This window comes from Cololabis saira, chromosome 11, assembly GCF_033807715.1.
Source record: "Cololabis saira isolate AMF1-May2022 chromosome 11, fColSai1.1, whole genome shotgun sequence".
Lineage (NCBI taxonomy): Eukaryota > Metazoa > Chordata > Actinopteri > Beloniformes > Belonidae > Cololabis > Cololabis saira.
This window is the reverse complement of record NC_084597.1, coordinates 34,278,343-34,296,809: the sequence shown is the minus strand read 5'-3', so window position 1 is coordinate 34,296,809 and position 18,467 is coordinate 34,278,343. Positions and strand designations below refer to the sequence as shown.

General features: G+C 38.8%; 1 protein-coding gene across 1 annotated transcript in view; it reads right to left on the bottom strand.

Annotated features, from left to right (window-relative positions):
* The window catches only part of cntfr (ciliary neurotrophic factor receptor), a 274,550-nt gene that overhangs the window by 157,747 nt on the left and 98,336 nt on the right, over positions 1-18,467 (bottom strand). Inside the window, exon 3 of the mRNA XM_061734387.1 lies at positions 5,051-5,132. Within this exon, the coding sequence (XP_061590371.1) occupies positions 5,051-5,132 (82 nt within the window). The remainder of the gene's footprint in view (positions 1-5,050; positions 5,133-18,467) is intronic.

Sequence of the window (18,467 nt, the reverse complement as noted above, 5' to 3'; positions counted from 1 at the left end):
ATCCGTCTATATGAGTTTCTGCACATGAATTAGATTAGACTTGGCTGTCATGCACGATAAGGGTGGGCTCCAACGTGCAAGGATTAATTTGATTTAAACAATTTACATGATCCATTCACAAGGCTAAATAAGGCTGCACAGACAAGCACAGCCGAGCTGGGCATGTTAAAGACTCACAGCAGCATGTGTCGAATGCTCAAGAAATAAACACAGCTTTGACAGCTGTAATACCAGGGAATTAGTGGCGGGAGTTAACCGCTTACTCTCCTGCTGTCCCTCACTCATAGTTCCCTTTCCCTCTGCCTTTCTGTTCTATGAGCTTCATCTGTGTTTTCCCATCTCTCATCTGTTCATAACAGTCAGGATGATCAGTGCAGATGCCAAGAAGAAGAGTAGAGACTAAGCACACAAAAACTTTTAGTGACGGTAGTGCAGTGGCAAATGATGTGGTGGGCAATAAATCTGTTTTTGATTACTTTACGGGTGAATTAAGGAGTAAAAGACAGTGTTAGGGGTTTGGTGAAAATAAGGAAAAAATAAGGGAAAAAAATCAGGGCGGCAAGTGTGGATGATGTTGATGGTAAATTGGGAAAGGAGGAAGAAGTATTACGTCAGTGATGGTGGAGGAGGGAGCGGGGGTGGAGAGGCATGGAGGGGCTGAGGGAAGAAGGTGGATGGAGGGAATGATTATGAGTGGAAATGTTGGTCTCTCAATCAGGATATGGACTCCCATAAATAACATGCTCTCTCAGTCAACAGCATGATGTCACCACAGGCTCACATACATACACACAAACAGAGACGCAGGCTCCAAGCTGCAGATATAGTTGTAGTGGGAGAGAAGATGCAACTGCACCACTTCTGTCTTTAAAAGACGAAACTCAAGTGGATATGACTGCAAAAAGCGTTAGTTGCAGCATATTATCCAGCCTTGTTGTTTAAATTTCACCATCCCTAACGCTCAGCTCCTCCACTCCCCACTTCAGCTTTGTTTACTACGTTCATTGGTATTCGCGTGGAGCTGGCTCTTAATATTTACTGCATGAAGCACCCCATTAATGAAATAGTATTGCTTTGGCGCAACTTTCTGTTTTATCTCAGGATTAAAGAAACATGGAAAGACTCAGAGAGAGAGAATAAGCAAGAGTAAACACACGAAAAGAGAAGCAAAACGATATGAAGTCAAAAAGTGAGAGGAAAATAAAATACAACTTATTTTCCCTTCAGGTTCCCCATGCATGTGACCACTCTCGGTGTATGTTTGTCTGTGCAGTCTGGAGGTGACACAGACTTCCAGGCAGACATAAATGAGTCTTTCTTTCATCAAAACAGAAAACTATACACTCATATTATAGCAGCCCAGTTTTGCAGCTCTGCAGAGGTTAAAAAATATCAGATGTTTCAGCAATTGTGCAATTCGCAAACATGCCAAGACACTTGAATGGGTCAATCCAAATATGTGTTTTATTATGTGATCAGAGAGTTTAGTGGGTCCCTCTCCAAAATTAGTTAGTGAGCGTGAAACCAAGTGCATGCAGTGAAGGAGTCCTCATGCTTCTGTTTCAGGAACAGAACAGAAGCACGGGGACCTCTGGGATGCTCGTTTGTTTATGCGTGTCATCCTGCAATAGAGGAATCCAAACCACAACCTCCAAACTACAGTCTTATAGATCCCCAGCTTGACAACACAATATAAATACACATGATTGTTTCAGTTATTTGAAGCCTGAAAACCAGAAAAGCGGCCGATGCTGTCAGTATGACACCGTGTTGTCTGCACATTCTTGCATTTTTATGAACTGTTGCTCTGGCAGAACATCTTGCTTTCCCTCCATTACTAATGCATATAAATAATGTTCTTGATCCTTGCAAGAATGCTTTTTCCTCCACTCAGCCTGAACCACGGAGATGTCGAGGGGGTCGGGTCACAAGAGCAATACAGTATGTCTGGAACTGAGACATTACTTAAGAACAGCAGGAAAACATACGCTCAAACCACACAGGGTAAAAATGTTACTGTTAACTCGCAGTGATAGTTAGAGCTTTGTGTTAACATTCAGCTTTTTTTTTGGTGGGGGTGGCTCAATCAGTACATTTAATTGTTTTCTGTGGATAACACTGGGTTAAGTGTGTTAACACATGAGTAATATACCATAAAAAATACAATAAAGTGTCATCAGCATCTGCACTCTCTTGTCTCTTCATGCTCACCCCCAGAATGTATCTGTTAAGTGTCTTTGTCACCTACCCAATATATTTCCTGTCGATTCACAAAACCGTCTCAACATCTGTTTTTCTTACAACCAAAAATCTAATTCATACGCAGGAAGGCTTAATTGGCCTTACCTCAGAGTCTGACTTTCCTCTCCCTTTCTCTCTGTGGGTTTTTAGCTTTCAATTATTTTCCTTTTTCCTCTGTTGTCTCAATTTATGTTTTATTAAGAGACTGTCATTTGTGCTGCTTGAGTTTCCATCTAACTTTTTTTCCACCAGCCAACCAGGAATGAATCAAAGACAGTAGCTGAATGCTCTGTGTCCTGCCTTTAAAATCAGGAGGGTTCATCTCTTTCTCTTTTTTTAAAGCATATATTCAGAGTGTACAAGGGTACTTTTTGCCACTTATCCTTAGCAACGTGTCAAGGAGGCTGAAGTTTTCCATTATACTTGTGATTTCCCGTCTAAGGTCAGCGGCCTATGTGTTTCAGCGGCCGAGGCTTGTTATTGGGGATTAGTATTCATTTTCAGATAGTGGGGACGGCGATGTATAATCCCTGACCTGTCATCTAGCTTTCCCCTCGCTGTAGTATCTTTGTTGTATCTCATTGATCTCTCGCTGTGGAAGCAGATTCTGTTTGCAGACGCTGCACCGCTGAGTTAGCATTTATTTCTGTGTTATCTTAGATGCTGGGTTTCGACACATCCATTAGCCCCACATCCTCTGCATATAGGCCAACCCAATAAGGTTGCATGGATATTGATATTACAGTTTGATGTTGAATGTCTTATTTCAGTACTGCACGTCTCATCCTCACCCAGACTTTATTAATTCAGACGACATCAAAGCTGGCAAGGCTTCATTTATATGTCTCTCGCTTGGGTAAATTTTGAATTTTGTGGCTGGAAGCTTCTCCTGACCAGGATTCAAACCACTGATCTTTATTTTTGGCAGTTTTTTTCCCTTGTTTGCCGTTACTGTTTCTCTCAAATGACTTCATATTAGTTTCATGTTTCATCATCTGACCAAGCAATTGCTCCGCCCTTTATTATTTCTATCCATCTATCTATCTTATTCTATCCATTTTTCAGGTCTTTATTTTGCAAACAGCATCAGCTTCTGTAAATGTGAGGATTGTCTCTATTTGTCTTACTCTGCATGCACACACACACACACACACACACACACACACACACACACACACACCATCCTCTGTATGTTTATTTCCTACAAATTGAGTCCGCCCTTACAAAAGAGTTCATCCGCTTTTCATTTCTTTGGGACTGACTCTGCAAACATGCAATACAGTATTACATTTTTTTTTCCAAGCCAGGCGGACAGATAAATGTGCGTCTGTGTTGTGTTCGTCTCTTTCCATGAGTTTGCTTTTGTTACTTTTTCATGTGCTGTGTGGTTTGATTTCTGTTTGTCGAATGAGTCTATGTTAAACGAAAAGCTGAGATTAGTGACACAGTGGTTGCACTACAAACACAAACTGGCACAAAGTTTTTGCCAAAGACAAAACTGCTTGTTGATTATTCCTCCTTCTGAACCTGTTATTCCCACAAAAGATGCACTTTCACCTTCTTCAACTTTTTTCTTCTTTAAATTCTCAGCACAATATAATTTCAAAACTGCAAAGCATCTTTAAAAAATACATGACAAAGTTAGTGTGTTTTATGAATTGTATTAAAGTAAATAAGGAATCTCAAATTCTGACTTCGAAATTGCTACTATCTTAAAAAAATATAACTTTTATCTCATGCATATGCACCTTTAAGCATTAGTTGTTGCTTCTCCTGATTTTTATTCCTTTAACTATTTCCATTGGTATCCACTTGTTTTTCTTATTGCACTCTTAAAGTCTCTGCTTCCACTTTTTATTGGTTCTCTATTAATTTCTCTGTGTGTGTGTGTGTGTGTGTGTGTGTGTGTGTGTGTGTGTGTGTGTGTGTGTGTGTGTGTGTGTGTGTGTGTGTGTGTGTGCGTGTGCGTGTGCGTGTGTCCCTCGTGACACAGTGATGTGAGTCATGGACTTATTGACTTCTTTAGACTCATTCTTTGAGTCAGCTGACTCAAATAGACCAGTCTCATTGGCTGATGTCACAGAGACTTTTCATAAAAATCCAACTCACAAACTGACTCTCTTACTCAACATCCACACACATGACAGACATGGAATCATTTATAGTCATGGATCCCAAGTGAACCCTCAGTGGAGGTGGCACTGCTTTGTTTTCCTCTTCTGCCTCTCTTCTCCCCCTCAAAACCTCTGTATTCACATTTTTGAATAATTTGAATCATGCTCATGATCATCAGTTGAACTGACTAGTGTCTTTGTTGAACTCTTATTTCGCATCTTCTTGCTCAATGAGGGATACCAAAGTGGTTTTACTTTTCCACTGCTTGTTAGCTCAAACAAAAGCAAGACTATAATTCATCTTCAGCTTTCTCAGGTGCAGTTCTGTTTGATTACTGCACCTTTAACCTTTATCATCAGAGCAAATAAGCTGCTAACTGACAGCTGACGTCAGGAAAAATGCACCAATCCACAGCCGAACTTCACAATAAATCAACTCAAGTGGAAAAAAAAGTTAAACATGCAATTTCAGTTGTCAAATGAAACATATTCGCTCGCAATAGAGATTAAAAATAGAGTTGAAATTACAAAAAATGGTTAAAAGTGAGGACCATGAGTGAAGTTTACTAAAGCATCAGCAACACATAACTTACACAAGATTAAATAAAAAGAAAATGTTGGCCACAATAAAAGAAAAAAGGGTTGTCATGGACCAGCCAGTGGAGAGTGGTGTGATAAAGAAGATTTATACTCACCAAGCTGACTGCGCCTCTGAGCGTAGGCTACCACCACTGCGGCCAGAACTACACAGCACAGCGATGTCACAAGGTTGGCCATCTGAAGACACACACACAGCAAAGTCATCAGTGCATGTGAGAGCCAGCGAGTGTGTCTGCCTGTCCTGATTGACAGACCAACCCGTAGATGCCTACATCACCATGTTAGAGATGGAGAGATAGCTGCTTCTTGTTCTCTTTGTATCTTTCAGTGTCAATCTCCTTTCAGTATATTACAAGTCCCTGAAGAGCCTTTAATTCTCTACTTTGCTTTTTATTTCCTACCTGTCAAGCTCCCTTATTTCTTTCCTTTACTTCTCTCACTATTGTTATCCTAGTCACTGTATATATACTGTCTCTTTCTTCTGCATCTCCCTCTCTCTATTTGGCTCTGTTCATCAGTCTAATGGGTCCATCCTCTCTGGGATGGGCCAAGGCCAGCACGTCTTAAAGGTATAGTACACCAAACACAAACAGCATTCATAAAAAACAGCTAAAGTAGTCTTGGCAATCCCTTTGGTCATTGTTGCTTCCCATGAAGTCTCCATGCCAACATGTGAGCCACTGTGGATGACACGTCAGGTGAAAGGCATTTTCAGCTATTGGAGTTTGTGCTCATTTGAGTACTTTGTTTTTAATATTTTATGTCTTTTATGTTATGCTGTTACTTTTCTAAACGGTGAGTAGGGCTGGGCGATATGGACCAAAAGTCATATCTCGATATTTTCTAGCTAAATGGCGATACTCGATATATATCTCGATATTTTTTCTGTGCCTTAATTGGGGTTTCCCCCAAAGCATTATAGCATAGCATCTCTGTTAGCTTCATTTTTTCTGAGGCAAACCCTTAAAAAAACAGTCAGTTTTAATACAAAGCCTCGTGCCAAATGTCACACAGGTACCTTTATTAACAGAGGTCTGCACAATATCAAAATGTATAAAACAAATGAAATAAAAATAAACTGCCTGCATATATAGAATAAAAATGCTTCTTGATAAAGTATAAAATAATAAAATAAAACAAATATCCCTTTCCTGCATAACAATTAAATTAAAATACACTGCAATTAATACAATGTAGACAGTAACAGGCAGACTTTTCCACTGAGGTTGACAGTTGTGCAAATAACCAAACATTTGTGCAAATCTCAAATAAAACATTCAAGTCAATTTGTCACAAAATAAGCTATATCAAAATCATAAAAAAAAAAAATTCTAAAAAAAAAAAAAAATATATATATTTTTTTTTTTTTTTTTTTTTTTTTTTTTAGAAATCGATATAAACGATATTGTCTCGTACCATATCGCGTTTGAAAATATATCGATATATATTAAAATCTCGATATATCGCCCAGCCCTAACGGTGAGTATAGTCTACAATTCCCTATTTATTTGACAGCTTTAGCCACAATGTCACATTTTTAAAATACAAAAATGTTGAAGGTCAAACATTTCCGTCAGCTTTCATCACTCCAACAAAAAGTATTTTTTATCAACTAAACTTCCCAAAGAGTTCCGTTTTAATTAAGTCATGTGTGAGCCATTATGCCACAAAAAGGACTAAAGAAAAAGTCAGACGACTGAAAACTGATTTATGTATTAGAATTTGCTCTTCTCACATCTCCGATTGATGTTGTCATGAACCCTCAAATTAATTGGGTGCTCATTTAAACCAGCTCCTCCTCCAGCAATGACATCACACTGCTACACGCATGCATTGGTTTAAAGTAACATTGGGTTTTTTCTCTCTTCATTTGTTTATAGACGTCCATTTTTGAACTTTCAGGTCTCCGTCACATTCCAAATGAAGTTGGGATAGTAAATCTTTTCCCACTAAGTAAAGTTGCTGTTGTTTCTCATAACACTTAAAATACATCCCGTCACCAAGGATAACAAAAAACCTTTTGTTATTTTGTGCCATTTGTCCTGCAAATCAAAATCCATTAATGTTACAAAATCCACTATATTTTTTTATGTCAGAAAAAAAAGAACAGCAGAGCAGAGACAGTCCAGTGACCACACCATGACTCTGGAATATGTGCAGAATTTGTTTGAATTGTCTTGTTTAGGGAAGCATATGTTGCTCTAAAGTACTGATGTAGTTTTGTGCATTCATGTTGCTGTAACAAAAATGTAAGTGGCAGTAACTTTAATCATCACAAATCCTGCCTTGTCAACTTGCTTCTAATAACAGTTTGGATTATCCTTTTCCCAATTGATATCAAAAAAGAAAAAGTCTGGAATACTGATTTTCCTGACTCTAGTAGTATTGACAATGTGATGCCCTGGAGCCCAAATACATTGTCTCAAGCTTAACTAAGGCTTCCTTTGTACACAGTAAAAGTTCTAGTGACATTTGTGAAAGTAGCTGAATGTGCTTGACAAAATGCTGTTCAAAGCGGTTGTGAGCTTACATTTTTATATTGCCAACTGAATAATTAATTGATCTCATCTGAGGGATTGGGGAATCACAGATTTCCAGTTTATGTTGCAATTTTGCATTTCCTGTTTTAGTTCAGTGGTCAATTCCGACTTTTTTCACTTGCAGCTACTGGAGGTTAAGTCTTTTCTAACCAGTCATCACTTTGAGATTTTAACCCATGCTTTTTAGCACAACACGTTTAGATCATTGTAATAAACTTCACGCTGAAGTTAGCAGTTAGCTCAAAACGCTGCTGCCTGACTTTTAATTGGTACAAGAAAACAAGAGCATATTACGCCGATTTTAACATCACTTCATTGCCTCCCAGTTTGTTTATGCATTGATTTTAAAATGCATAATCTGTTTTTAAATGTCTTCATGGTCTCGCTCTAAAGTATCTGTCTGACCTGTTTCAGGCATACACTCCTTCACGCTCCCTCAGGTCAGTAGATCAGAGATTGCTAGTCGTCTCTCAGACTTAGAGGAGGTTTAAAGTAGAACACGCTTTTTCAGTTGCTGGCTCAAAAATGTAGAACGAGCCACTTTTACACATCAGGCAGACCAACTCACTTCCCATTTTTAAATCCTCCCTTAAAAACATAGTATTTTGATTTGTGTTTTTAACTTGGTGTGTTTTTTTATTTATCTTCATTTCTACTGTTTTATTTTTGCTTTATGCTTCTATGTTTTACATTTGTTTTACATGTTTCTGATATTTTTATGTATTGCTCTGAATCCATGTTTGTGTTCAGCACTTTGGTAAATGGTGTTCTTTTTAAAGTGCTTCATATAAGAATTTGAGTTGAGTTACACGTTGAAACCTGAATCCTTTCATTACTTTTTTACACTGCCTTGTCACTTCGTCAAACTTATGTAGCCCCGTTGTCCTATCACAACGTTCGCTGGACTATGGTGAAGGCCTGAAATTAAAACAGTGATGAGGCAAATCATTATTGTTTGATAAATATATTTAACATATTCCATTTCATTCCAACTTTTTCTGATTAAAGATTTTACAATTTGTATTAGACAGATGGAGCAAATAAGAGTTGCAGTGCTTGCATGACTGCACTACGTTTTACTTTGCAGCACTGGTTCTTTTCTTTGCAGAAAGGATCCGACTCTCATGACTCATTCTAATCTGCACTGCATGTGCGCTAAGTCGGGAGCTCCTGTAAAAGCCAATTGCAGGTCACTAATTGAAATACTATTTCACCTGTACGAAAGTGAAACTGTCATAATTATGTCCGACTTCAGAGAAAAGAGAAATGTGTTGTTTTAGGAGAGGAGAACCTCTTTGACGTCTGACATCTGTGTGGCGTCGGCTCTTGGACATATGGATTGATACAATTAGTGATCAGTAAGTTTCTGGTTTCTGTCTTGTAGTAGGGCCTCATGGTTACAATAAGCATGGCGCCAATCTGCTGTTCAGCACAAAAAGCCAACTGCAACTTCCCCCACAATAATTGTTTTCTGATTTTTGTACAGAATGAAAGTTATATTTTCAGGTCAGCTTGAGATATGATCCGTTTAAAGAAACATTCGGTGCTCCCACCCCCTCTATTGCAACTTGTAAGGTGAGAAATCATGCTGGAACCGCTAAACCAGGGGTCGGCAACCCAAAATGTTGAAAGAGCCGTATTGGATCAAAAACACAAAAAACAAATATATCTGGAGCCGCAAAAAATGAAATGTCTTGTATAAGCCTTAGAATGAAGGCAACACATGCTGCATGTTTCTATATTAGTTATAACTGGGGGAAGATATTTTTTTTTCATTATGCACTTCGAGAAAAAAGTTGAAATGTCGAGATTAATGTTGAAATACTATCTTGAGAAAAAAGTCGAAATGTGGAGAAAATAGTCGAAGTGTCGAGAAAAATGTCGAAATGTCAAGAAAAAAGTAAAAATTTTGAGAACAAACTCGAAATGTCGGGATTAATAATGAAGTACAATGTCAAGAAAAAAGTCGAACTGTTGAGAAAAAAGTCAAAATTTTGAGAAAAAAGTCAAAATGTCAAGAAAAAAGTCGAAAAAGTCGCAAAAAAAAATCAAAATCTCAAGAAAAAAGTTGAAATGTCGAGATTAAAAAGGAAAGGAATAAGGAAGAAAAAAAGTAAAAAAAAAGAAAAAAGAAGAAGAAAAAGAAAAAAAGTAAAAAAAAAGAAAAAAGTAAAAAAAAGGTCAAACATTTTTGAAAAAGCTCCAGGAGCCACTAGGGCGGCGCTAAAGAGCCGCATGCGGCTCCAGAGCCGCGGGTTGCTGATCCCTGCGCTAAACGCACCAACAGCAGAGGTGGATGAAGTCCAGCCTGCAACAGGGCTTGACCCCAGCTCTTTTCTTAAAAGTGTGTCCTCTCCTTTGTCTCTCCATCTCCCCTCCTATTTTTTTTTTGCTGTCATATCCTTTCCTTTATTCATCAAGGACATAGCTGGTTATCACACACACAAATGTTACCTAAGGGTCTGCTTGCTGCTGAGATTCGCACTCAGTAAGGTGTGTGAGTCTGCATGCGAAGAACAAAGTGAGCACTCGAAACAGCCGAGAAAAGGGAAGTGAATTTCCCTGTTCTTCTGAAGCAAGAACCCCTCCGTTAGAAACTTCTGTCATATCCCATTACCTATTGCTCTTTGTTTGGCTTCAGGTACTTCTTTTCTCTATCTTAATACTCTTTTCCTCTCTTTCATGGTCAGTCTTTTTCTCTCTTTCCTCATCTCTCAAATGCCTTTCTCCACATCATATTCCTCACTCATTCTGTCTCTTCATGTTACGAAGAATACCACATGTTAAAATGTCTCACAAAGGGGACAGAAAAAAAACATATCTGCAAGCACTTTGGAGTGATGTTCAAGAACATGAAAAAGCTTTTATAGTCTGAATAAAATGTCTAAAGGCCATAAAGCAGTCGAAGAGTGTTTTACTGGGATATTTTATGAATTACCAAACCAAATCATGGTTCCGAAGGAATGCTTTCACATTCACATGTGTATTTAAAGAACAAAGAAATGTTCTGCAGAATAATTGTGTAAAAAAAATCACCCAGCATGTTTGTTTAGGGCAATGTTACCCATATAAAATATGACGCCACTGAAGATGTTTCCTGTGACATATTTCAGAAAAAGACTTAATATGTTGTTTTTCTGAGGCATAGAACAAAATTATAATAAATTAATTACATCAAGTCAAGATAAATATTTGTATAAATATTGACTCAGTCTTGTCATAGTAATTCTGTAGGTTTTATCAGTTCACATTTTCACCATGGGAAGAACCTCTTCAGGGTCAGGGGATGAATGATTGTGCCAATTTGGTGTGCGCTGTGGTTTGATATCATGATTTGGCAGTTTTTCATCTCTTCCTTGCTTTTATTCAATCACTGTAGTCTGTCAGGTTTTACTCACTATTTATGCACCACACCTACTTGGTCAGGGTTGAACAGATCTGGTTCCTTGTTTTATTTAGGCATCAAAATTATTCAGTAAGTATTAAGAATCAGAAGGATTTTGGCACCAGGCTACCATAAAAAAAACAGGTAAAATCTAACTTGGCCAGCCATCCTAATTAACTTCCTCTTTGATACACAGAATTAGTCTGGTTCCTTGGGATTTAGCTTTGATTTCCAGGAGGAATACTAACAGATATTCAGGGAACTGCCTTAGGACACCATTTGATAAGCATACAATCAATCAGAGAAAACAGAGCATGTGACATAAGCATTGTACTGTATAGACCAGACTAATATTAACAAAAGATATCTAATATGGTGTGCTGAGGAGTAAGACCACTGGTGAATGGCTGTTGTCGATTTTGCAGTAACCATCTTGGTTAGTTTGGATACTCTTGCATGAGTCTTTGCATAAAGCCCGCTCATTGTGATTGGTTCTGTACATCCTGTACTGTTAGAAATGGCTGTAGACTTTTAAGTATGTTCACCATATAGCAACCCATGAATTTGTCATTTTATGTTTCTAATTGTCATACACTAAAATAGTAGCAATCTGTAAAGAAAAAAAAACGACATCCCCTAAAATATATTTCAAAGTTTTATTGAAAATTGTATGTATGGATACACAACTGCTTCCCCCCTAATTTTGCATGTTTTGTTATGACCATTGTAACAGGTTTTATATTATGTACATTGCATGCATTTATTGACTCTTTCACCTTTAACTGTCTTTAAGTCATCTTATGGTGAAGGATGCAAACAAGCGTGGTATCTACTGTATGTCATGGGCTGTCTTTGCTCAGAGAGACACTGTGAGACTACTGATTGTACTCTGCAGACTGTTGCAGAATAAACCATTTCAAAAACTTTCAAAAACAAAAACTGTTAATAATAATTTATTTCTCTCACTGAGGTTTCAGAAATTTTCCACGACACAATTCAGTTACAGTAGTTGAATTACATGTTAAATACTGGTCTGGACTCTAATTAGTTTAGCACTTTATGTTTTCGAACTTTGCTTTCTGCACATATGCTCTTGTGAAAGACAGAAGTAACTATTGCAAGTTTGCATGCATAGTAATCATTGAGCACTTGTGTGTTTGTGAGTATGTAAAAGTGATTGGCAGTTCATATGTATTTCATTTGAAGAGATACTGAGGAGAGTGACAGGGGGTGAAATTAAAATTGCATCCCTTGTCAGAGCATCACAATCCCCATCTCTGTTCTTCATTTTCTAAGTGCTCGTTTGCCCATCAAAACCCAAGTGTGTGTGTGTGTGTGTGCGTGTGTGTATATATGCTTGAAACGGTGGGGGTATTTAGCCCGTCTATCAGAAAACAATACATTTCTGAAATCTGACAGCTTCAGATCGCTCACATAATGACAGCCCACGGGTGGTTAGCGCTGCAATCACATAAAACTCAATACACAGCCTCCTGCCTTCTTCACCCATCTATGTCTCCCCAACACTTTTATTTATCCCTTCTGCCTTCTTATTCCATATTTATTTATTCATTTCTTATTGGAGGGGAAAGGGCTGAATTGGCGTGATTCTTTTGCCTGCTTAATTAAAATATATAATTCATCTGCATCAAATGATTTTGCCTCTGCATTTTTGTAGAGTCCGATTTGGGAACATTTGCATTTAAATTGGAAAGCCAGAAGGGAAAATGCACTAGGCGGGCTGGGGTGTGTTTGTGAAGATAGAAGGCATGTTTCTTTCAAAGAAATGCCTCGACATAGTCTTTTTTTAAATTCTTTCTTTCATTGCTCCAAAATGACCAAAACTGAAATCCAGTGTTTGACTAAAAAAACACCAATCAGTCACCTTGTAATGGAACGGTCTCTTGGAAATACAAACTTTTTGTTCATTACGAGTCAGTCCAAGCTTATTGCAATCAGTATTTTTCAAAGAAGTACAGACAGAATTGTATTATTGCTCACTATCTCAACTAAAAAACCAGTAGATAAATAAATAGATAAATAAATAAACCACCCCCCCCCCCCCCCCCCCAACAAACACACACACACACACAGACACATGAGGAAAAGATAAAATAGTTCATTATAAATCTGTCTGAATTGGGGAAAAAAGTAATAAATCAGTAAAAAATGAGGCCTTTGATTTATAGTGAGAGCAGAAGACTGCAGCCCTCAGGAGCATCAAGCACAGTTATCAAATGTACATGAAAAGCCAACAGTAAACGACCTGAATTGTTGTCTGTGAGGCCACCAGCGACAAGCCACACGTGAAGAGTTTTTCGTGAAACTGAGATATCCATCATGTGTGAAAAATGCTGCCTGTTCCAATGACAACAGAAAAATCAAAACAAATGATTTACCTCCTAAAGGGATGTAGATACATTTTTTATAAAGTAATGCCTGGAGGGCGTGCACGGAATTGAGATGTATGGATGGTAATTGGAGAATCTATGCTGCTGAGACAGTGGTGCATTATCCAGCTGGGTCCTTGTTGGACTTTGGTTGTTTAAAGGAAACCGCTTTATCTAGTATACATTATAAATCTGTAAAAACACATCCTCCCCAGCCTTCACTGTTTCACATACTACCTCATAGCAATACAACCCAACATCTGGAGGAATGGACTGTGAACACAAATGATACACTGCCCCATGTAGAAACTGGAGAAAGTACAAAACAAGCAGCCAAAACAGAAATCTCTCGGGGCTCAAACATATGGCTTTCAAGAGAAGCAGTCTCTTTAAAAGCAAGTTGTTTTCTTTTTGTTTGTTTTTTTTTCTTTTGTGCTTGAAAGCATATGTTTGGGAAGTAACTACCAACTCCAAAACTTTCAGAAAACACAGTCTTGCGACTGTTTGGATGCACAGAAGTCTGAAAAGATACGATTCAGTGAACTGTTCAGGTTTACGGGATTCAGTGACATCACAGACTCAGATCAGTTTCCCCTTCAATACCTCCTCCTGTTTTCACATTTTGCTACATTTGCTCTAGCTCTGAAGTAAAAAATGTGTCTCCTTTGAATCTAAATGTTATTCACATATACACAAATTCATAATAAAGACTTAAAATGAATAACATGTCCAGGACAAAGGGTGGTGACTGCCACATTCTTTTAAGCCGGGCATACACTGTGCGATATTCTAAATCGTATGAGACTGCCCCATCTCACACTGCACGACTAGATCGCGGAGTTCAAAAGTTCACAGCCCACGATTTATGTTCTCACACTGTACGACCTGATGCTCTGATGCGACCTGTCTGCTCACACTATACGATCATAATCCTCCCGTCAGATCTCTGTGTACTGGAACTCGAGGCCGGTTTTGGGGCTGTGTCCACCCAAACGTGCGTCCTGCCCACCCGATCAAAGGTTATGGGATCCTTTATTTTTTTATAATTATATATATATATATATATATATATATATATATATATATATATATATATATATATATATATATATATATATATATATATATATAGATTTAAAAAATCCCAAAATATCTGTACCGTTTCTGATTGGGTGGGCACTGCGCATCATTTTTTGACACAACAAAGAACGCATACCGCAAAAGTTGTGTCTCGGCGGAGGGACCGACGTCCCAGCAAAATGAGAAGAGAAAAATTAGTTGTTCCGAACAGCAGACAGCGCACACACTAAAGGCTGATTTATGGTTCCGCGTTACACCAACGCAGAGCCTACGGCGCAGGGTACGCGGCGACGCGCACCATACGTGGAAATGCGGTCTTTTTTTGCTATTAAAACATGATTTGTAATGTGAATTTGCAACACTTAAACTGCAAATAATAGTTTTTGACGTGACATCAGATATTGTGCATGCTCTCTGTGAAAGGATGAGGCAAATCAGGTCATAGCTGCTTCAACTGTGCGATTCCTTCACGAGGAGCGACCAAGATTTCAAACACGCTTGATTTTCTTGCGACCTCACGATTTGTGATCGGGAGCTCGTCGTGAGGTGTTAATCTCTCATCGTTATCTCACGTATACTGCACGAGGCACGAGCAACGATTGGGTCAAAATCGGGCCCGATAAAAAAAAAGTCGCACGACTGGAAAATCGTCTCAAAACGAGCCGATAATCACACAGTGTATGCCCGGCTTTAGGAAGGATGTTCTAGTCTAACCATCATCTGAACTGAAACCTCAAAGCTCTCAGGTATGGCTTCCTATTCAGGAGTTGTACTTGTACTTTACAAGGCCATTCACTGCAGAAAAAAGGGCCTCTATTTTCCATTTAATGTATAGACTGAATAGCTTACTTTATAACACATTCATCCTTCCTACTGGAAAAATAATAACGAGTGATGAAGATCTGATGACTGGGCAGGACAGGTAAACTCTCTGTAATATCAATAGGATTTACTTTATTTTCATCTTTATCTTTGCAACTTTATTCTGCTGATGACCCTGATGGATAATAACTGGGGAAACTTTGTTGGCACTGCATCCATCAATAACTGTCCTGACTGAACACACATTTACACATATAACTAATCACACATGAGAAGTGCCACTGTAACCTTTTATGTCAAGCTCCCGATCCAGTAATACAACTTCCTCATTCCCATAATGCTTTGCTCTGCTCAGGAACACTAATTCTCTCATCAATCACGCAGGGTAGCGGCAGATTAACTACAAGAACTGAGGGGCAGGGTTGGGAGTCTAGCCAGATAGTGTGTCTGCTGGCATTTTGGGAACAGTGCGCACACACACACACACACACACACACACTCACACACAGTTGGCATTTAGTGCTGAGTGTTGATAGCTGGATGGCTGTGACCTTTTTCACAGTCGTGCTGGCTATAATTGCTCGCTAAAGACAGCATCAATGGCGTCTCAAGAGGTAGCAGGGGTTGAGCACGTAAACACACAAGCACACACATGCGAACCTTTGTACATGCAGATGACAGCGTTTGGCTCTGAGTGATATATTTAGCCATTGATCACATGTGACTGGTTTCAGCTGGCTGAGATTCAGAGCACCTGAACAGATCAGCCACTTTGCATTGCGTATCTTGGAGCAACACCACCGATGCTGGAGGTCCTGCGTCACATGGGTGTTGATGTTTTTCACAACACCAACGGCATACTTGACAAAGCTCGGAATGGGTTCATCCTTGAAAACATCCACTTCTAGTCATTTAGGAGCATCATCAGCTCTTTCAGTAAAAGCCTAATATCGTTAAACTTTCTAGAGTCAGAGATAAACCTGACCCAAGCGTAGATCAATCTTAGCGTGCATATATCAGTGGGATTCACCATATGACAACTTGGTTCAGATTTTTTTTATTCATTTAAGATTATGAGTGTGTGTGTGTGTGTGTGTGTGTGTGTGTGTGTGTGTGTGTGTGTGTGTGTGTGTGTTTGCACGTGTTTTTGTGTCCACCCAGCCATCTGGACCTCCTTGTGTGTGTAGAAGCAGATTTAGGTGGTTAGAGAGTTCTAGAAAAACACACTGTTACCTCCAGCCCTCTCACCTCTGAACTCTGTAAGTGTATCAAAGCTAAGAAAACAGAACACTTTGTGTGTGCGTGTGTGTGTATGTGTGTGATGAGCGTGTGCGCTTCAACATTCTTAAGTCCCAAAAGGCTCTGAATGGTGGGTGTTGACTCCCTTTTGTGCACAAGAAGCCTCCAGGAGCTCTATGTGTGTGTGTGTGTGTGTGTGTGTGTGTGTGTGTGTGTGTGTGTGTGTGTGTGTGTGTGTGTGTGTGTGTGTGTGTGTGATGTACAGGCTGTGATGGTCTGAACAGAGGTGTTTTTACTGGGACTTAATCAGAACCAGAGCTGAGGCCACACTGCCCCACCTTTTCTAAATTCAATAGTACTGATTGGCAGCTCACTGAATCACAGTGTTGTTATACATAGTAGGAAAAAAGAAGTTGCAACATGATGTTGCTCTTGTTTTTGCTAAACTGTTTATTAGAATCCTGCTATGTAAATACAACTAAGTTTATACAGGGATTTGATGTTAACTTCAATCATCAGTTCATTTGTGGATTATTACTCATGTAATGCTCATCTTATAGAATCAACAGCAAGCACACAGTTGTATGGTAAACAATTTGAAACTTTTTTAATTACTTTTATAGAGTTTATAGACCCATAGCAGTGTTTCCCCTAGAATTTTTTTCAGGCCCTGTGGTACCCACCGAAAAAATCCTAAACAGACGAGGCGCGTGGGACGGCATATTGGACATCTAGCAATATAACAAAGTTTTACATTAAAAATCATTGTAGGCCTATATTGCTGAATGATACCACTTCAATGAAATAATAAGATTTAGTCTAACCTTTAACCAAAGTGTCATGGGCCTGAAAGGTCTGACCCATATGAGCATTGAGCATCTTTTCTAGATATTTCAGAGGGATCTCTATGAAAACCCTCTGGGATGGTCCTCTTTTAACGGCTGCTTGTGCTGACGGCATATGCCACAAAACATCCCTATTCACAATTGAGATTATATCAGTTATAAATAATTTAAACATTGTAGAAGATTTTTTTTCCCGTTTTGTTATAACAGAGTTACATGCATTTGACTGGGGAAAAAATGAACCTTTAGTGGTTCTACTGGAAAGACAATCTATTGTCTGTGTTATTTTCGTCATTATTGCTTACCAAAAAAAGAAGCTCAATCAGAACAAAAATGTAAGCTAAACAACAAATTGGAAATTTACCATGGGGAGTGTGGTACAACCAAGGGCTGTATTTATGGTTATTAAGCAATTTGGGATCCCAGCCAGATGTTTAAATGCGTTGTTTTTTACTGGGTCACCAGTCGGACCGGTTCAGGCTCATACATGGCTGGCGCTAGGACTCCGCGGAAGCCTGGTGTGTCCTCGGGCTGTGTTTTCCTTCATGCTTCCTGCAGCGTCTCATGCAAACACAAACACACGGACCTGGCAGAAACATTTATTTATATCATGTTGTCTGTCACCCGCGATATTTTTTCTTTTTTTTTTTGGCTAGCTACAAACTCTATACATCCCATAATATATAATAATATGCCTGCGCTCTCAGCAGCGTTACTAGGCAACGAAGCAGGTTGACTCCCGTTGCAGAACAGCGCTGCGCAGAGGCTCCTAACGTAAATTATCATTGATTTTTTTTTTAGGCCTGGCGGGGGGTCTCGTTGGCCTGGCGGCCCCGCCAGGCCTATATAATGGTAGGGGAAACACTGCATAGCTATGACAAGGAATGAAACTCTCCAATAGGGCTGTTCGATTTTGCCCAAAAATAAAATCTTGATTTTTTTCTCTCAAAATCCGATTTTCGATTACGATTACGATTATTTTGTGAATTGACAAAAGGCAAAGAAATGATTTCAAATATGCTGCTTTTTTATTGAACATTTGCCCCATTGGGCTTCAAGTGCAAACTTTGCTCTTATTAAACCAAAAATGAATGAATAAAGTGCAAAACTCTGTAAAATAAGTTGAAAAAAGTTTTCAAAAATATAATAAAATATAAAGTTTTATCTCTGAAAAAAAAAAATCTGCAAATCAGCACTTGCAAACATACAGT